Here is a 21,981-nt window from a genome sequence, read left to right as displayed (position 1 = left end):
CATCAGATGGTTTTATAATTTTTTGCATTAGACATTGAATATTATTTCAAAAAGTCATGAATGAAAGAAAATCACTAAATAAGTGGTGGGATATTCTATGTTCATGGAGAGGAAACTTAATGTTGGTAAAATTAAACATCATTTCAATCAAAATCTTGGAAAGTTATTTTGTGGATATCAACAACTGATTCTAAAGTCTATAAGGAGAGGCAAAAGACTCACAATAGCCAATACAAAATTGAAGGGGAAGAACAAAGTTGGAGGACAGCCACTACTCGCTTCATGACTTACTACAAATCTATGGTAATTAAAATAGTATAGTGGTGGTGAAAGAACAGACAAATGGATCAATGAAACACAATAGAAAGTCCAGAAATGGACTCACATAAATAGAGTCAAGTGACCATTGACAAAGGAGCAAAACAATAAAATGGAGAAAAGATAGCTTTTTCTACCAGTGATGCTGTGATAAGTGGACATCAACATACAAATCTCACCCCCCCCAATAAATCTAGACATTGACCTTACACCCTTCACAAAAAGTAACTCAAAATGGATCACAGGCCTAAATGTAAAATATCAAACCATAAAATTCCTAGGAGATCTAGAAGAAAGTCCTTAGGACTTTGCATTTGGTGATGACTTTTTAGATATAACACCAAAGGCATGATCTATGAAAGAAAGAATTGGTAAATTGAATTGTATTAAAAGGAAAACTTTCTGCTCTGTGAAAAACAGTGTCAAAAGGATGAAAAGACAAGCTGTGGATTGGGAGAAAATATTTGCAACAGACACATAGACACGTCTAATGTAAGACTGTTATTCAAAATATACAAAGAACATTTCAAACTCAACAATAAGAAAACAAACAACATCATCAAAAAATGGGCCAAAGACCTTAACAGACACCTTACCAAAGAATATATATAGCAGGCAAATGAGCATATTAAAAATGCTCAACATCATATGTCAGTAGGGCAACACACATTAAAACAACAATGAGATACCACTACATGTCTTTTGGAATAATCCAGAACACTGACAACACTAAATGCTGACAACAAGAAGTCTTATTCATTGCTGGTAAGAATGCAAAATGGTATAGCTGCTTTGGAAGACAGTTTGGTGATTTCTTACCATATGGTCCGGTAATCATTTTCCTTGGTGTTTACCCAAAGGAATGGAAAACTTATGTGCACACAGAAACCTGCACATGAATATTTATAGCAATTCTAGTCATAATTTCCAAAACTTAGAAGTATCCAAGATGTCCATCAGTAGTTGAATGGATAAATAAACAGTGGTGCCTCCAGGCAATGGAATATTATTTAGTGCTAAAAAGAAATGAGCTATAAAGCCATGAAAAAAACATGGAGACTTAAAGGTAAGGACTTAAGTGAAAGAAGACAACCCAAAAGTCTAGTTGAAATACTGCATTATTTCAACTGTATGACATCCTGGAAAAGGCAGAACTATGGAGACAGTAGAAAGATCAGTGGCTGTCAGGGGTTGGGGGAGGCATGGCACAGAGGATTTTTAGGGCAGTGAAGCTACTCTGTATGATACTACAATAGTAGATACATGTCATTATAAATTTATCCAGACCCACAGAATGTACAATTCCAAGAATGAACCCTAATGTAAACTATGAATTTGGGTGATAATGATGGGTAATGTATGTTCATCACCCATAACAAATATACCACTCTGGTGGGGGATTTTGATAGTGAGGGAGGCTATGCACATGTGGGGGCAGGAACTATATGGGAAATCTCTGTACCTTTTAATCAATTTTGCAGTGAGCGTAAAACTGCTCTAAAAAAGTCTATTAAAAACCCGTAATAAGTAATCTAGTCTACTATATTTTTACTCATTCTGAAGTTATTTCTTTTCTGAAAGTTCTAACCTTCTTCTCCTATCATTTCCTGTCTGTTTAGAGAACTACCTTTAGCCATTCTTTAAGTCAGCTTGCTAGCAAACATTCTCTTACATTTTTTTGGCCTGATAAGATGTTTATTATTCCTCTTCTTCATTCTTGGAGGATATCTTCACTGAATATAAGATTTGCCATTGACAATTATTTTGTCTCTGTACTTGAAAAATGTTGAGCCACTTGTTTCTGGCCTCTGTAGTTTCCAATGAGAAATCTGCTATCATTCCAATGGTTTTCTCTCTAGCTGCCTTCAAGGTTTTTTCCTTGGCCTTAGTTTTCAGAAATTTAATTATTATGTTTTTTGACATGGGCTTCTTTGGGTTTAGCTAATTATTTGCTCAGCTTACTGAACCTGTAGGTTTATTATGTCTTTTACCAGGTAGGGGAAGTTTTTAGCTATTATATCTTGTACTACTTTTTTGGTCCAGTCTCTGTCTTTTTTTTGCTTTTCGAAACTGAAGATGTGCATGTTGGCTCTGTTGCTATTGTCCCAAATGTTCCTGAGAAATATTTGTCTTATTTTTCAGTCTATATTTTCTTTGTTGTTCAGATTGAATAAATTCTATTGATTTGTGTTCCAGTCCAAAATAAAATATCTTAGATCAGGTTGCCTTTAAATAACAGAAATTTATTTTTCGTATTCTGGAGACTGGGAAGTCCAAGATCAAGGTGCCAGAAGATTTGGTGTCTGGTGAGGGTCTTGCTTTCTGGTTCATAGATGGTGCCTTCCTGCTATGTCCTAACATAGTGGAAGGAGCAAGGCAGCTCTCTGGGGCCTCTTTTGTAAGGGCATAAATCTTACTCATGAGGGTGAACTGCTCATGACCTAATCATCTCCCAGAGCCCCTACTTTCTAATATAATCACCTTGATGATTAGGATTCAACATATAAATTTTTGAGGACATACAAACATTTAGACCATAGCAATCTGTCATCAAGTTCACTGATTCTATTTTGTCATCTATACTGCATTCTTGAGTTCATCTAGGGAGATTTAAAAAATTTTGGTTATATTTTTCAGTTCTAGGATTTCCATTTTATTCTTTTCTATAACTTGTGCTTCTTTGATACAATTTTCTGTTTTTGTTCCATTTATTTCAAGAGAAATTATAATTGCTTATTGAAGCGTGGTTATGATAGTCGCTTTAAAATCCTCATCAGATAATTCCAATGTCTGATTAATCTTGGTGTTGGTATCTGTTGATTTCTTTATCATTCATGTTGTGATGTTCCTTGTTGCTGTGATGGTTCTTAGTAAATTCTTTGTATGTGTTCTGATGGTTCCTTGGTATGATGAGCAATTTTTTATCATGTCCTAGACATTTTGGATATTTTATTATGTGGCTCAAGATTGATTGAATATTTTTAGCATGGAGTCCCTTGTTGAGGTATATTGAGATGTCCACTGGCCATGTATATTCAGCTTCCTGTTGAGCTGACTTACAGTTGTTGAAAAGGTATGGAGTAGAAATTCAGCTCCCCTCTTTGGCCCTGCCAACACCTACTCAGCTGATGTAGGGCATTGAATCTCACGGCCTCAGTTGCCTTCAAATGGGAATATGAGATCATCCCCTCCCCACTGGGCTGAGCTGCCATCAGGAGGGGGGAAGTTGAAAGCTGACCCACATCACTTTGTTGCCACCCGGTTTGGGATGGAAGCTCAGTTCTCTTCTGGGCGCTAATGACACCAGGGAAGGAGAGGGGTGAATTTAAGTAGGTGAATGTGGTAGGAGATAGGGTGCCAACTGACCCTATCTCCTACCACATCCTTTTTCCTTGTTAATACCAAGTAGGGGTGAAGTCTCAGCTTCCCATTGGGTCCTGCTGATGGGGTGTTGGTATGAAGCAGGGTGTGACTAGACTTACCTTGCATATTCTTGCTAGGCTTTGTTGTTGCTGGGTATAGATGGCCACTACTGGACTCCACTAATGCTACCCTGGCACCACCTGCTTTTGCTGTGCAGGAGATAGAAGATCAGTTCCCTAATTGGCCCACCAAGGTGTACGCCCGGTCAGGAACTCAGACACTCCATCTGCTCTGCAAGACAAGAGGTGGAAGAGGTGGAAGACTAATTCTCCCCTCAGCCTTGCAGCGAGGAATGGGAGCACCCCCTCCTGCTTTTGCAGGGTTAGGGGGTAGAGAGGAAGAGCAACGCCCTCCTGAAACTGCGGGAGAGGAAGAGCAGCGCCCCCCTGAAACTGCGGGAGAGGAAGAGCAGCGCCCCCCTGAAGCTGCCGGAGAGGAAGAGCAGCGCCCCCCTGAAGCTGCCGGAGAGGAAGATGGGTGTGTTTTGCTCTGGTGTTTTTCTCCTGTAGGGTGGGTATCTCCAAGAAGATTTTCTGTCATTAGGCCATCCTTTTCATATCCTCTGGCTCTGAAATGTAGCCTGAGTGCGGTCTTCCAGGCTCAGGCTGTGCGTTGCATGGAAACATGCTAGGTGGCCAAAGAGGAACCTCTCCTCCTGTGTCAGTTTAGGTTCATTGAGAAGTGGGCACCAAGATGAGACTAGATGTACAAGAGATTTAATTGGAGAAAACACCTGTGAAGGTTAAGTGGGAGGGAGCTGGATTGGTGGGAAGAACCCCCAGAGCAAAGGCCGTCAGGTCTGGCCCCCTTGAAAAGAGAGGGGCAGGAAAGGGTTGATCTGCGAAAGCCACAGACCACAGTGAAGTGATGGCAAGTCTCTGCAGGCAAGTGGGGGTCCCAGAGCAGGTCACCTCTTGGGCAGGCATGGCCTGACTCTAGAACCTCGTGAGGCTCAACCATCAGCTGGTAGCAGCCAAGAGATGAGCAGCCTCACGGTGAATGTAATTACCATCACTCTGTTAATTCGAAGGTGTGGCAGCTGGAGGCAGGTATTCTCAAAGGCAACCCTGAGTGGCAATCCTTATGGCCACTACAGTCCACCTCTTGTAACATGCATGACACTCCCTCTCCCCTATCTCCCAAATGCTGCTTTTAAGTCATCTCAGACAATTTTCAAAGCCCTGTGGAGCAGGAGGTGCTGCAGTCTTGTTTTAAGATGGTCTTGGCCGGGTGCAGTGGCTCACGCCTGTAATCACAGCACTTTGGGAGGCCGAGGCGGGTGGATCACAAGGTCAGGAGTTCAAGGCCAGCCTGGCCAATATGGTGAAACCCTGTCTCTACTAAAAATACACACACACACACACACACACACACAGATTAGCTGGGTGTGGTGGTGGGCACCTGCAGTCCCAGCTGCTCGGGAGGCTGAGGCAGGAGAATCGCTTGAACCCAGGAGGTGGAGGTTGCAGTGAGCCGAGATCGCACCACTGCACTCCAGCCTAGGCAACAGAGTGAGACACCATCTCAAATAATAATAATAATAATAATAATAAGATGGTCTTGTCTGGAAATCCTGTCAGACATCCCTCCTGGTGTCTGACTATATTGAACACCCAGTCTGTGTAACACACACACTGTGCACAGTATCAAACAAGCGTTATGATGGACACAGCTTTTCTCTCTGAGCCCAGGGTCAAAGTATCCACAGCCTCCCCTCAGTCACCAATTATTGGCTGTCTTGTTTTGTATCTGTTCTTCACAGGTATGATTTAAGCTTGGATGAAATGAGAGCTTTGACAGTTCAGAGAGTGAGGTTTGCCATGGGTCTACCTCTGTTAAAACGTGCAGTTCAGGATCTGGTAAGTGTCACTGTTATTTTGGTATGGGGGTGTGTGTGTGTGTGTGAGAGAGAGAGAGAGAGAGAGGGAGATTTTTTTTCTTTCCAACTTTTATTTTAGGTTTAGAGGGTACATGCGCATTTTTGTTATATGGATAAATTGGGTGTTATGGAGGTTTGATGTACAGAGTATTTCGTCACTCCAGTAGTGGGCACAGAACTCACGATAGGTGGTTTTTTGACCTTCACCCTTCTCCTACCCTCCTCGCTATTGTTTTCTTCTTTGTGTCTGCGTGTACTCGTGCCTATTGTTTTCTTCTTTGTGTCTGTGTGTACTCAATGTTTAGCTCTCACTTATAAGTAAGAACATGCGGTATTTGGTTTTCTGTTCCTGTGTTAATTTGCCTAGAGATTTTGTTTTGTTTGCTTTTGTGACTTGCTAAGCCCGTTGATCTCATGCTGAGGGCAGCTGATAGACACGTCTTGGTGGAGGAGGACGTCTTCCTCAGGCCCCTTTTCTGCCGCACTCCCACTAACCTAAGGAACCCTTCCTTCGGCCCACACTTTCACTTCTCCAATCTCACAGGCAAGGGAATAGGAGTATCAGCAGAAGTAATAAAATATTTGTACACAAAACCAATATAATTTAGGGATAAAGTTAAATAGCTGGGAAATAGAAATAACTCATCTTAAGGGCTTTTAAAGCACTTTAGACTTAGCCAGAGTTTATGTCTTATTTGTCTAAAAACTGTCATTCTAAATTTAGTGATATTATTTTAGTCAATTTAGCCTCATGAAAAAAGAAAGAAACAAAGAAAAAAATACGTGATTAGTGAGTTCCTTTGTGTCAGTATTAGGAATGATGTATTTTAGCCAAGTTCATTCAGCTTCATAGCTTTCTTAACACTTTACATAGGAAAAAATATACCTCAGCAGGGCGTGGTGGCTTACATCTGTAATCCCAGTACTTTGGGAGGCCAAGGTGGGCTGATCCTGGGCAGAGCCCAGGAGTTCAAGACTGGCCTGGGCAACATGGTGAAACCCTGTCTCCACAAAAAATACAAAATTGGCCAGGCACAGTGGCTCATGCCTGTAATCCTAGCATGCTGGGAGACTGAAGCAGGTGGATCACTTGAGGCCAGGAGTTTGAGACCAGCCTGGCCTCAACATGGCGAAACATGGCCTGGGCAACATGGTGAAACACCATTTCTACTAAACAAACCAAAACAAGACAAAACAAAACAAAAATTAGCCAGGTGTGGAGGTGCATGCCTGTAGTCCCAGCTACTTGGGAGGCTGAAGCATGAGAACCCCTTGAACCAGGAGACAGAGGTTGCAGTGAGCTGAGATTGCACCACCGCACTCCAGCCTGGGCAACAAAGCGAGAGTCTGTCTCAAAAAACAAAAACAAAAACAAAACAAAACCCAAAAAGCCCAAAAAAACTAAACAAAACAAAAACTAGCCAGGCATGGTGGCCCACACCTATAGTACCACCTACTTGGGAGGCTGAGGTGGAAGGATCGCTTGAGGCCCCGGAGGTTGAGGCTGCAGTGAGCTATGATCGCACCACTGCACTCCAGCCTGGGCAACCAGAGTGAGACCCTGTCTCAAAATGAACAAACAAACAAAAAACCCCAAACCACCCCTCCTGTGAGAGCCCCTGGGGAGGAGCCTGAACTGGGATAGCTGCGGCTCAGTGGTGTGCTGAGGACCCGGCCCTATCCTGAAGCAGCCCAGCCCTCTCCCCACCCAGCATGGTCTGGGAGGGAGAGTCTGAGGATTGAGGGATGGAGTCCTCCTAGTTCAGGAGACCGCAGGGGCGCCTTTCTTTGTGGAGCGTAGAACAGAGCTAGTGGAGGCCTGGGATCCATGCTTGAAAGTAGATCCTTCTCCTTTCCCCACAATCCCACCAACCTTTGGTAGGTTGTCTAAGGAGACAAGGACCAATCCTAGAGTCTTCTTAGGAAGGAATTACAGGCAGAGCCTTGGCACCACCTGCGCTGCAGTACTGCAGGCACCTCCACACTGATGAGGGCACTGCAGTGTCAGCTGAGCTGGAGAATGTGCAGATGGAGGTTCACTTGGCACAGGAAAACTCCCACATGACAGAGTGGAGCGTGCTTGCAAAGTGTAAAAAATCATTTCATACTGAGCAGTTTGGCAGAGATTTTCAAGCTAGGAAATTGCCTCTTGATGGAGCATCCATTTAGAGCTGTGAATACAACCAAAAAAGAAAAAAGAAAAAATACAAAAACAACCAACCTCTTTGCTGCCAACCACTCTCTCTATCAGAGTAGCCTCCAAGTGCATTCGGCATGGGGCTGGTTGGAAGGTGAAATCTTGGCCTGTGGCCAGCTTCTTGCTCCCTTAATCAGCCCAACATGTCTGTGGCTTAACTTAGTGTCAATACTCGAGACCCGGACGTGAGAGCTGATCCCTTAATGAGGCTTGTTAATTGCCACCCGACCCGCTGAGTCTGAAGGATTAGCCTCTGTAATCTCGTTCCTGATGAAGCGTGTTGAGCTCTGGATCCAATTATCTTCCTGTTTTCCTGGCTCACTTAGTGGCCTTAGGCAGCCTGGACAACTCTCTGTCCTGGGTGATTAGATAAATTCCTCCAGGAGGCACAGGATTGGCCCTAGACGATCCCTCCAGTCATTTCTGTGAATTATCTTGGCCTGTTTGGCACCTCTTTCTGTATGAATTCGCAAAAGCCAGTAAACCCGAAGGAAACCAAACTGTCCATCAGTGCGGCAGGCTCATCTCGCTGGGCGGATGTCATGAGACTCAGCGGCACATCTGTGTTTGAAGGCTCTCAAATTCCACCCTGTAAAACAGCTGGAGGAGCTGTCCACATCCAGTAATTCTAGAAGAAGTGTTACATGATTCGTCCTGCCTCTTAATAAAACGATTGAGTCATGGCTGTCCTGCCTGCTCAGGGAGCGTGGCAGGCCCGTCTTTGTTTCCCTGGACCCCCTTTCGTGTTGCTCTTCACTTTCGTGGATGATCCGATGAGCTCTGAGGCAGAACGCAGTGTATAATGTGTAATGATGATGTTCTAGGGGACAAATGAGGAGGGAGTCTCATTCGCTCCAGGTCTCTATGGACAGTCCGCAGGCCAAGAATAAGCCATTAGAATATTTCCACGCTGTGTTTTCCCCTCTGCCGTCTGTAATAGATTTTAGATGTTTCAATCATTTTAAAGGGAAAAAACAGTATGAGTCTGATTGCAGAGTGTGCGTGTGCACACACACAGACACACACACACACACACACAGTGTGAACACCATCATTGTTCTCTGTGCCGACCTCTGCACCTGTTTCTAGTGACGTCACCTTTGTGCACCTCAGCCAAGAGCTCTCTTGTTCCCCTGAAGTTTCCAGAATTGGATCCTGGGCAGGGAGAGTCACCAACTGCCTCTATTTCCGGATGCAGAGACAGAAGACCCAGGTCTTAACATCTGCTTTGTGGCAGTGTCTTGTCCTATGTGGGGACAGCTTCCTCAGAGATGCTCATCCCTGGAAGCTGACAGAGTCTGACAGCCTGCACTGATCTTCACCATAACAGACAGTGACAACTCAGGGTGACTGAGTACATGTTCTATGCCAGTCCCAGCACTAAGAACTTTAAATAGATGATGTCATTCAATATTCACAACATCCCTCGTGGCATTCCCATTTTACAGATAAGTAAACTGAAGCTGAGTAATTGGACTGAGGTTAGTTATATAATTAGTGAATTGTATATATAAATGACTAGTGAACCAGGGATTCAAACCCAGGTGCTCTGCTTCCTGAGCCCATGTCAAACAGGTGGTGCTTGGCTCTGTCTGCACGATAGAAACAGCCAGACAATTTTCAAAGCTCCTGCTGTGAAGGCTTTTGCTCGGGCCAATGAGGTCAGCATTTACATCTTCCAGGTGACCCACTGTGCATCTGGGGTTGAGGACTGCTGCACTATGCCTCCTTTCCTGCACCCTGTCTCCCCAAAATTGTTCCCATTAAGCATTTGGTCCCTATCAATCAGGGTTTGCGGCTGGCTCGTAAGGAAACTGCATCTCAACATTACCTTTCCCCAGGAGGGAGCCAGCTGGGATGAGGCTGCTTTCAGCCAAGTGTAGTGCGGGTTGGGGACAGATACCTGGATAATGAAAATCCTACCCCTGACTCCTTCCTCCCACCACCACTCTACAACCATTCTCTCTCTCACCCAGAGTTCTAGTTTTTATCCCCATGATCCACACGAGTGAGGGGCATAGTTGCACCATCATTATCTAAACCAGTGATTCTCAAAGTAAGGTCCTGTGTGTCCCCAAGACCCTTTCAGGTGCTACCTGGAAAGCATATGTCCAACTACGTGCATGTAAGACACTGGATATTCATCATAAACTTCAACCAAAACAACATATCACAGCAGACAGCACAAAGCAGACGTGAAAGTGCAGCTATCTTTTATTGAGCCAGATATTAAAACAATGTGAAACAATGCCATTCTTCTCATGAGTTTTTTGAAATTATGATTCGTTTTCGTAACAATTCTGCCATATGATAAATTGACAGCTATAGCCTGGACAAACAAAACCTCTTTGGAATCCTCAAAAAAGGTCCAGGGACCATAAAGGTTGAGAGTCACTGATCTAAATCGTCTACTATTTTCTCAGGAAGCTCAGTCTCAGCAGATCAGAGGGGAACTAGTAGGACATTGGTTGCATTTCATTTATATTACATGTATTATGATTATTATTTTTATCAGAATTTTAGGTAATCTCCATTTGAGGTGTTTTTGTATTTAGAGAAATACCAGGTGGGTGATCAGATCTAAAATGGAAGAACGTTGTAAGGTCAGCTCACCTTAGAAGGTGTTTGGGAATGCCAGGGAGGATGGTTACTTTTCTACTCACATCCTGAGAGAAGAAACAGCCTTTCCCAGGAAGCATTTACATTTAAGCCCTGAGAGTGTTGTGCAAAAGGAGCTGAGCCAGGAATCTGCCAAGAGGCTGAGATGCCTGTCCTGTCCCAGTCCCAACTCACCCGGGCCCCGCCCTGTTGCCCACAACGTCCAGTGCCAGCCCCAGTGAGTGCTTCAGACTGTGACCGCTATACTCCCCCACCCATCCCAGGACTGGCTCCTGACCGACAGACAGACTCTGAGCTCTTGGCTCTGCTGCCCTGGCCTTGGCTCCCCCTTGGCCCTCTGGCTGCTGTTTGTACTGGAACCCAGGCTTTTCCTAGTGGGCTGTGACAGGCTCCCCTGGCTCTTAGTTCTATGTACTGTCTTTGGCAGGAGTCCCTGTCCCGGCTCCAGCTCCACAGACTTGGACACTGGCCACTTGGCCAGCACTTTGGTCAGGCCAGCCCTGGCTGCATGGGATATCTTGGAGGATTTGGGCAGAGACGATAGGACAGAGCGGTCTGTTTACAGAAGTCCCTCTGTGTAGATTGGCACCTGAATGCAGTTGTCATCTGTGATAGCCACAGGGATTACTTGAAAGCGGGGCATGTCAGGGAGTGAGCTGGACCTGCCCCGGGACTCCAGTGCAGCTGGAATCATGGTGCTATTTGTTTTTTGACACTGCAACCATTCTGCATAAAAAACACCCTTTTCATTCTAAGCCTTCATTATTACTCGTGCAGTGAAATACTATGTAAAAAAACAATAATTTCTTGCTACCTTTTGCCAAGTCCCTTCCAGGTGCCAGGTGAGGTGATTTGTTCATTTTATAATTATTTATTGAACACCTACAGTGAGCCAGGCATTGCTCTAGGGGCAGTGAACAAAGCAGGCAGAAATTACCTGTCTCAATGGAGCTTACATTTTTGTCTGGGAGGAGTCAGACTCTAAACTAATAAACAGTTAAATTTCTCGTATGTCAGATGCTGGGGACAAAAATCAAGTGTGGTAAATTGGAAAAGAAGAAGTTAAATAGTCTCTGTGAGCAAATGACAGGATCTTTTATGTAGAAAACCCCAAGATTCTACAAAAAATCTGTTAGAACTAAGAAATTCAGCAAAGCTACAAGATAAAAATCAACATGCAGAAATCAGTTGCATTTCTATACATTGATAATGAAGAATCCAGAATGAAATTGAGAAAACAATTCTACTTATCGTAGCATCAAAAAGTATAAAATAATCAGGAATAGACTTACCCAAGGAGGTAAAGACTTGTACATGGAAAACTACAAAATTGCTGAGAGTAATAAAAAGAGATACAAATACATTGAAAGGCATCCTGTGTTCATGAATTGAAAGACCTCATATTGTTAAAATGTCAACACTACTAAAGCAATCTACAGTTTCTTTTTTTTTTTTTTGAGACGGAGTCTCGCTCTGTCGCCCAGGCTGGAGTGCAATGGCCGGATCTCAGCTCACTGCAAGCTCCGCCTCCCGGGTTCACGCCATTCTCCTGCCTCAGCCTCCCGAGTAGCTGGGATTACAGGCACCCGCCACCACATCCAGCTAGTTTTTTGTATTTTTTTAGTAGAGACGGGTTTTCACCATGTTAGCCAGGATGGTCTCGATCTCCTGACCTCGTGATTCGCCCGTCTCGGCCTCCCAAAGTGCTGGGATTACAGGCTTGAGCCACCGCGCCCGGCCGCAATCTACAGTTTCAATGCAATTCCTATCAAAATCTCAAAGATGATTTTTGCAGAAATAGAAAAACGCATCCTAAAATTCACATGGAATCTCAAGGGACTCTGAATAGCCAAAACAATTTTGGAAAAGAAGAATAAAGTTGGAGGCCTCTCACTTCCTGATTTCAAAATTTACTGCAAAGCTACTGTAATCAAAACTGTGGAACTGGCATAAAGAGAGGTGTAGAGACCAACGGAATGGAATAAAGAGCCCCTAGAAATAAAACCTCACATACGTGGTTAATGATTTCTGGCAAGGGTGTCAAGACCATTCAGTGAGGAAAGGGCAATCTTCTCAACAAATGACGCTGGGACAACTGGATATCTACAAGCCAAAGTATGACGTTGAAACTTACCTTACAGCATATCCAAAATTTAACTCAAAATGGATTAAAGACCTAAATGTAAGAGCAAAAACTAATAAAAAATTCAAAGAAAACATAAAGAAAGGGCTTCATAACGTTGGATTTGGCAATGATTTCTTGGGTAGAACACCAAAAACACAGGCTTTTGGAAAACATAGGTACATTTTCAGAATAAAAATTATCTAATCATTAAAAACAATTTTAAAAATAGTAAAAATTTGTATAAAAATAAACTGGACTACATCAAAATCAAAATCTTTTGTGCGTCAAGGGACACTATCAACAGTGAAAAGGCAACACATGGAATGGGAGAAAATATTTCATGTTATATATCTGATAAGGGATTGATATCCAGAATAGATAGAGAACTCCTTCAACTCAGCAAGAAAAAACCAAACAACTAGATTTAAAAATGGTCAAAGAGTTGGAGGATGTTTCTTCAAAGATATACAAATGACCAATAAACACATAGAAAGATGCCCAACATCGCTAATCATTAGGGAAATGCAAATCAAAACCACAATGAGATACCGCTTTGCACCCATTAGGATGGTTACTATAAAAACAAAACAAAACAGAAAAGAACAAGTGTTGGAGAGGATGTGGAGAAATTAGAACCCATGTGCATTGCTGGTGGTGATGTGGGAATGTGAAATGATGTAGCCACTGGGGAACGCAGTGTGGCATTTCCTTAAAGAATTAAATACAGAATTACAGTGCGATCCAGAAACTCCACTTCTTGGTATATTCCCCAAAGAAGTGAAAGCAAGGGCTCAGACAGCTGTTTGCACATCCATGTTAATAGTGGCATTATTCCCAATAGCCAAAAGGTAGAAACAACCCAAATGTCAATCTGGCAGATGAATGGCGTAACCAAATGTACAAAACGTGTGTAATACATACAATGGGATGTTATTCAGCCTTAAAAGGGAAGGGAATTTTAATACACACGATAACATGGATGAACCTGGAAGACATTATGCTGAGTGAAACAAGCCAGTCACAAAAAGATAAATGCAGTATGCTCTTACATGAAGTATTTAGAGTGGTCAAATTCATAGAGATTGGAAATTCAAATCCATAGAGTTTCCTGGGTCTGGGGGAAGGGGCGAATGGGAGTTACTGTTTAATGGGTGCAGATTTTCAGTTTGGGAAGATTAAGAAGTTCTGGAGATGGATGGTGATGATGGTTGCAAAACACTGTGAATGTACTTAGTGCCAGAGAATTGTACACTTAAAAATAGTTGAAATAGTTTTATGTTGTGTATATGTTAATTTTTTTAAGTGAAGATGTAAAGGTGCTCAGAAGAGTCGGAGGGACAGGTGGGGGCCTCATGATGAGGTAACATTGGAGCAGATGCCTAAGAGGTGGGGGAGTGAGACAGCTGGAGGTTGGTGAACAGCATCCAGGCAGAGGGAACAGCAGTCATGAAGGGCCTAAGGCGGGAGTGTCCTGGGCTTGTTAATGGAATGACAGGTGCCATGTGGTGTGAGCAGAGTGAGAGAGGAGGACAGAGGTGGTGACAACCAGGGAGATGATGAGTCTCTGGAGTATGAAGGGCCTTATGAGGCATTTGATTTTCTTCAGATCGGATAAAATGGAAGGCCTTGGAAGGACTGAGTGGAGCAGGACCTGTCTGACTGGGTCTCTGGGCTGCTGGCTTAGGAGTATACTATATGAGAGGCAGGACTGCAAACAGGGAGCTGAGCAGTCACCAAGGAGAGAGGTGGTGCTAGCTGGGACCAGAGTGACTGCAGTCAAAGTGATGAGAAGTGGCAGGAATAGAGATTCTACTAAAGGTCAAGCAGTAGACAGACACTGATAATGGAAGTGGAGTGAGAGACAGGAAAGAAAACACGATTCCCTGGTATTTGGTCTGAGCAAATCAACTAGAAGGATGGGGTCACCATATACTGGGTGGGAAGCCTAGAAGAGATGTTAGGTTAAATCTGGAGCTAGTCTTTAGATGTGATCATCTAAAGATGTTTGCGATGTTTAGGGTCAGGGTACGGGGAAGCCATGAGCATAGAGATGAATTTAGAGCCATAAGGCTAGAGGGATCCCCATGGCATGGGTGTTGACAGAGAAGGGGAGGTCCAAGGGTGGAGCCCGGTGCGAAGGACCAGAAAGGAGCCTGGAGAGAAGTGGCCATAGAGGTAGGGACAAGTGTAAGAGGGCTCATAAGCATTTTACATACATTACTCCATTAAATTATCACAGCAAATCCTAAAGTATGGTGCTCATTTTACAAGTCAGGGACTAAAATGTAGATAGAAAAGGTAACTTGTCTAAAGTTCAATAGTAAATGAAGCAGAGGCAGGTTTCAAGCCAGCTGGCCCAATTCCACAGCTGTGTGTGGTGAAACTCCACCCTGCAGTCTTTCTGTTGTGATGGGGACAGAATAGAGGGATGGGAGAATTGAATCTTGTAACTCAAGATGAGTAGGAGACCATCTTTGTCTTCCATGTGTGCACTGTCTTGTGGGCCAGGGGCTAGAGTGCATCCATCACAGGACAGTGGTTCAGACAGGGGCCGTCAGCACAGGCAGCCCTCCTGGTTGAGCTGGGGTGGACACTGGCCACAGAGGCTACACAGAGCCCAGCACTGACCTTCTGTGTGTATGTGGGGTTGAGGGAGGCTGTCCTCATGATAGCACCTGGGGAGAGGCCACACCGCTTCAAGGATTTGGGGCAGATGTCCTATTTTGGGGCTGTCCGAACATAGAATGCGGGTAGCATTAGTGGTTTCCAGTGGCTGCCTTCCTGCCACAAGACAAAGCTGGTCTTGGGCTTGTGAGCCGAGTTCAACTATTGGAAGCTCCCAACGGGACCAGCCAGCAGGCAGGAGTTTCATGCAGGTAGAGAAGGCAGGGTTAGGATTCATGTTGGCAGCAGCGGCCATGCCCAGTTGGGGCCGCGACTTCTGGGCCACATTGAACCTCAAACACTGCAGTGTTTTTCCCTATGGTTCCTGGCACCGGGGCCAACTTGGCTCTTACCAGTTTTCCAAGTCTGCTTTTCTACCTTCTACTGATGCTGTGAGGCTTGGATAGATGAGTCAGTTACAGATAGACACTATACAAAGATGCACAAACCATCACTGGGAAAAATGCTGAAAAATTTCTCATTATCCAAAGTAATGCATGTTCATTACAGGAAAGTTAAAAATACAGACAGGTGGAGACACATACACAATTGCAAAATTCTGTTGTACAAAAATAGCTGGTAACAGGCTTACATATCCCAATCTGGTCTTTTAAAATATATCATATATGAATTTATACTTATATTGTTTTTAAAAGGGCATATGGGATGGTCATAGTACAATTTTCTCACCATCGTGCAGTGGTTATGGGTTTCTGATTTTGCAGTCAGATAGAACAGGGTTCATGACTGGCTCCTTCACTGAGGAGCCCTGTGGCCTTGGGCTAGTTTTTGAATTCTTTGCATCTCAGTTTCTTTCTCTGTGAAGTGTGGATGATAACAATACTTACCTTAAAGGGTTGACGTGAGGCTCAAATGGCATAACACATGTTAAGTTGTCCAGACAGTGTTTGGGCACGTAGGAAGTGCTGAATGAACGCTCAGCGGTAGTACTGCTTGACCATCCGTTTTTTTTTTTTTTTTTTTTTTTTGAGGCCGGAGTCTCACTCATGCGCCCAGGCTGGAGTGCAGGGGCGGATCTCAGCTCACTGCGGCTCGCCTCCGGGTTTATGCCATTCTCCTGCCTCAGCCTCCCGAGTAGCTGGGACTACGAAGTAGCCATCACCTGCTTGGCTGAATTTTTTGTATGTTTTAGTAGAGGCGGGGTTTCACCATATTAGCCAGGATGGTCTTGATCTCCTGACCTCATGATCCGCCTGTCTCGGCCTCCCAAAGTGCTGGGATTACAGGCTTGAGCCACTGCGCCCGGCCGACCATCCAGTTTTTAAGTAGTCATGTGGTATACTTATCTCTCACAGTGTAGAATAATTGGAACAATATTTGCTCATGGGCCAAAAATTATAAGCAACCATTAATTTCCTTTAAAATGAATATAGAATGCTGCATAAAAGTAAGCTTGTACATCAAGCTGGTAATGTCAATAAGATACATTCATTATTATCTGCCACCAATATCAATTGATTCTGTAATTACACTAATAATCATAAACATTTTCAAAGTAAGTAGGAATTTGGTAGTAAGCATGTGCTGCCAGGGGAAGAGGTATTAAATTTGAGGCAAGAATTTGGAAAATCCTACACTGTCAGGGTCCTGCAATAATGTCGTGAAAAGAGAAAAATATCTTTAGACAGAGCCATGGGAACGTCACCTTTCATCAATCCTGCACTGGACTTTCCTGGAGTACTCAAAGGCCCTTGGAGAGAGCAGAAGTACATGGCTACAGCCTTTGTTACAGAATGCTCCCAGGATCTGTGCAGCTGGCCTACTATGTGGCCCCTGGAACCAGCAAGAATTAAGAAGGGCCACACATGGAGGACATGGTCAGAGGGTTAGATTTTCTTGCAGTGGTAACTGGAGTCCTTGGAGGTGTTCGCTATGGTGCGGGGAGAGAGGAGGGAAGAAGAAACACAACGTGATGCTTAGTTTAAAAATGTTGTTGTACCTTGATCCAAATTTACAGATTGATTCAAAACATATATGGAAATGCAAAAGACCTAGAAGAGTTAAAGCAGTTCTAAAAAAGGACAAAGTTAGAAGACCCACTACATGACTTCAGCCCTTATATTATAAAGCTGCTCAAGATCATGGGGTATTGGCATAAGGAAAGACAATGAGATCAGTGGAATGAAATGGTAAGTCCTGAAAGAAACTCATACATATATGACCAATTGAGTTGCCAAGGCAATTCAATGAGAAAAGCAGTGTCTTTGCAATAAGTGATGCTGGAACAAGTACATAAGCATACAGGAAAAACGTTAACTTTCATCCCTACCTCATGCTACACACAAAACTAATTTGAAACACATTAGACACCTAAACAGAGACTCAAAAATTACTACATTTGTAGAATAATAGAGGAGAATGTCCTATTAGGATAGGCAGGGGTTCTTAGAGGAGACTCAAAAATCACTTGAATATGTAAAAGAAAGTATGTTAATGAACTGTCTACATTAAAATTAAAAACTGCTGTTCATCAAAAGACACCATTAAGAGAATAAAAAGGCTACGAAGTAGGAAAAAACCTGTAATGCATTTATCTGACAAAAACTTGTGTCCAGATATAAAGGATTTGTGCCCGTACTATATAAAAATCCCTAGAACTTGGTGATAAAAAGACAAACAGTCCAGTTTTTAAAATGTGGCAAAAGACATGAACACTTACAAATGGCTGTTAAGCGTATGAAAATATGCTCGTATCTCTAGTCATCTGAGAAATACATCTTGAAGCTATAGTGAGATAACATTATACTCCCTCCAGAATAGCTAAATTTGAACAAGACTGACAATGCTGGTAGGATATGGAGAAACTGGAACTCTCATTCATTGTTGGGAGGAGCGTAAAATGGTACAACCATTTTCAAAAACTGTTTGGCTGTTCCTTATAAAACTAAACCTACACTTTAACCCCGCAGCTGCATTCATAAGGATTTACAAAAGAGAAACAGACACATGTCCCGAAAGATTTGTACACAAATGTTTATGTCAACTTTGTTCATAAGAGCCTGAAACTGGAAGCCACCCAAATGTTCACTAAAGAGTTTCGTTTAGACAAATTATGAACTATTCATAGATGGAAACCATTCAGATAATGAACTATGGATATCCTTAGTTTAACACAGATATCTCTTTTGCATGGAAGAAGGCAGACCCTGAAGAGCATATACTGTTTCCTGCTTGTGTAACTTCAAGAACAAGCCAAACTAGTGGGTGGTAATACAAAAAGAAGTGTGAGGCTGGGGGCGATAGTGGCTCATGCCTCTAATCCCAGCACTTTGAGAGGCTGAGGCAGGAGGATTGCTTGATACTAGGAGTTTAAGACCATCCTGGGCAACACAGTGAGACCTTTGTCTCCAGAAAAAAAAAATTAGCTGTCTGTGATGGCAGACCTGTCATCCCAGCTACTCAAGAGACTGAGGCAGGAGGATCCCTTGAGCCCAGGAGTTTGAGGCTACAGTGAGCTACGATCACATCACTGCATTCCAGCCTGAGCGATGAAGTAAGACTCCATCTCTAAGAAACAAAGAAAGAAAAGAGAACAGTGGTTGCCTGTGAAGGTGGGTACTAACTGCAGAGGGGCATGGGGATGCCTGCTGGGGGAAGGGAATGCCCTGTGCTCTTGATTGATGTGATGGTTACACAGGTAAATAATTGAACTTAACTCATGTGCTTAAGCTCTGTGCATTTCACTGGCTGTAAATTTTACCTTAATAATAACTGATAATAAAAAGCTCATAGTGGCTGATGTTTGGGGCAGGGTGGACACAGGAGGCCAGTCAAGAGGCTGTTACTATAGTCCAGGGCACAAGAGTGTGTTGAAGAGATGTAAAAAGTGGCCGGACTTGGCTAGGTGCAGTGGTTCACGCCTGTAATCCCAGCACTTTGGGAGGTGGAGGCAGGCAGATCATGAGGTCAGGAATTCGACACCAGACTGGCCAGCATGGTGAAACACCATCTCTACTAAAAATACAAACAAATTAGCCAGGCGTGGTGGCATGTGCCTGTAATCCCAGCTACTTGAGAAGCTAAGGTAGGAGAATCGCTTGACCCTGGGAGGCTGAGGTTGCAGTGAGCTAAGATCGCGCCACTGCACTCCATCCTGGGTGACAGAATGAGACTCCATCTCAAAAAAATAAATACAAAAATAAAAATAAAAAAATAAAAAAAAAGAAGTGGCCAGACATGGGGTCTTTTGGAGGGAAGGCCAGGGCTGGTTAGCCCAGGAGGTGAGAGTCGTGCTTAGAGCTGGCAAAGGAGGCCGTGTGGGCTAACATCAGAGGAAAGACAGCTCAGATGTAAAAATATAAAAACATACATTTTTCCAGAGTTTATAGCAGATTATTACATCACAATGATCTGTTACATCAAGTGCTCTCCAAAGAAAGGGGAGTATTTTAAGAAAAGCTATCTTCCTCTGAGGCTGAATTTATTAAGTATGCATGTGAATAGCATGGGCTGTAATTTAGGATAAACTATAAGCTTGGTATAGTATTCATACATTTATGGAATTATTATTTAAAATCACTAAAAACTTACATGCTACTATGGAGATTGCATTTGGTTTGAATATATTAAGTATAAATGAAGGCAGCTATTGATACAGTAGAATTGCTGCAAAGATGAATGTAGAAAAGCACATAATTGTTGATCATTATCATCATAGACCATTCAGTTAGTATAACTATTGATTGATCATTATCATCATAGACCATTCAGTTAGTGCTGCCATTTCAATGAGAGGTGAAACTTGTCAATATTAGACATTCTTTAATCAAGAACAATTAATCAGGAATAAAATAAGAGTTGAAGAAATTAGGGAATTTATGTGTGAAGAAGATGTTAAAATGTATCCCAGTAAGGCAGTCATTCTTATTAAGCCTGTTCTCAGTTCTGGAACTTTGGTTTGGCATCTGGAGATGGATGAGTACAAATATATGCTTAAATCAACGTCAGAGAATTAATGGCAAACTCCTATTGTCATTTCCCATCAGATCTAATAGCAAAGATCACTATCTCCTGCAGAGACAAGAGAAGGGAAGTAATTGTCAAGACAATTTATAATGCTCTAGGATGGCTAAATTTCGAGTTGATTCTTCAGTGAATGTCCTTGCAATTTATTTCAAAGTGGTGAGTAAAAGTGACTGCAGTTGGACACTATTAAGGGCAAAGTCATACTCCTGCATTGACAGTGTACGTGAAGAGAATGAAATATGAAGAAAGCTATGAATAGTTGGAAATTCAGGGGGCTGTGCTTACTCCTGATGATTTCAGTTTGGCTAAAACAGAGCTGGTGACGAGGAAGGGTTTGTTGTGATGATTCCAGAGAGGGTGACTCTCAGGAAGATGAACTGGGGGCCCAAGACAGGTTGATGTAAGGTGCTTTCTGGGAACAAGGCTGGTGGTGAAAAATAGGGGTGGACCGATGAGGAAGGCTGGGTCACTCAGAGTCCCAAGACTTCCTCTGGCTTAATAATGAGGAGCAGGGAGGGCCGGTGGCAAGATGTCCAGATGAGAAACCTGAAGCTTCGGATTCTGATACAGGATACTGCTCTCCACTTACCAGGTGACTCTCGTGGGACAAGTCATTTGACCTCCCTGAGCCTGAGATTTCCTATCTGTTACATGGGGTCAGTCTTTCCTGTCCTGTTAGCCTCCTGTGTAGGAATGTTGTGAGGATCTTTGCAACAAAGGACACTTGGGCCCTCTAAAAACGTCTGCAAATATCTGCTTTAGTTGTCTTTTATTATTTGTTGGTAATAACTTCAGCAGTGTGAACTGACGCTGGAGTCACGCAGTGGTTTATATACTCAAGCCTGGAGATATTTTAGGAAATAATCAATACAAGATGCATTGGGTTGGAGCCATGATAAGAGTAATAAATCTTGACAGCCTGCTGTTGGAGCAAATTAATAATGATTGAGAGAAACGTAAAAATCTATGCGAGGGGAAAATCTAGAGTGTATTTGGGGTGAGAACTTTAGCCAATGTGGAAACTGAGAGTCATTCAACGAAAGTTAGCTATCATCCTACTACTGGTAGAGCAGTGTATACACACACACTCACACTCGCATACACACATACACAGCCTGCTGTTTGATCAAATAATGCTTGAGAGAAACATTGCAAAAACTTTTGAGAGGGAAAAATCTAGAGTGTGTTTGGGGTGAGAGCTTTAGCCAATGTGGAAACCGAGAGTCATTCAAGGAAGGTTAGTTATCATCCTGCTGCTGGTAGAGCATTGTATACACACACATACTCGCACACACACACATGTGCGTACAGATGCACACACACATATAGATACATGCATACATGGACACGTGCACACAGACACACACACACGTACATACACATACACACTTGGGTAACAAGCACCTTTTTTTGGTTGGATCTCAGAAGAGACTGGCAAGCAAGGACAACTAGCACTGATTTCAACAATGGACAACTGCACTTTGTCCACTCAAGGGCCCACCACCTTCTAAGGAAATGCTGGCTGCCTCTGAATTTTTAAAATGAAACCTGTACAGTGTTTCTGACATGCCTCATTTATCACTGGTGGAGAAGAGTGTGTTCGTATAGCCTTGGGATTTGTTGCTGTTGTGTACAGTGAGTGAGGCTCTCACTCACTGTACACATGGGAGATTGGGACCCCATGATTTTTAAATCATCAAAGCCCTGAGATGGTCTATAGTTACAAAGTAGACATACTGCTTTTCCTGTGTCCAGAATGCTCCCACACTT

General features: G+C 43.1%; 1 protein-coding gene across 1 annotated transcript in view; it reads left to right on the top strand.

Moving 5' to 3' along the window:
• Positions 1-819: 819 nt before the first annotated feature.
• Positions 820-21,981, top strand: part of LOC101010058 (acyl-coenzyme A oxidase-like protein) — a 47,380-nt gene continuing 26,218 nt past the window's right edge. Inside the window, exons 1-3 of the mRNA XM_031655373.1 lie at positions 820-4,251; positions 5,504-5,600; positions 6,653-6,657. Of these exons, the coding sequence (XP_031511233.1) occupies positions 4,034-4,251; positions 5,504-5,600; positions 6,653-6,657 (320 nt within the window). The 5' untranslated portion in view covers positions 820-4,033. The remainder of the gene's footprint in view (positions 4,252-5,503; positions 5,601-6,652; positions 6,658-21,981) is intronic.

The sequence above is a fragment of the Papio anubis genome, chromosome 14 (assembly GCF_008728515.1).
Source record: "Papio anubis isolate 15944 chromosome 14, Panubis1.0, whole genome shotgun sequence".
NCBI lineage: Eukaryota > Metazoa > Chordata > Mammalia > Primates > Cercopithecidae > Papio > Papio anubis.
The sequence above is the reverse complement of the archived record's forward strand: the minus strand, read 5'-3'. Positions and strand labels throughout refer to the sequence as shown.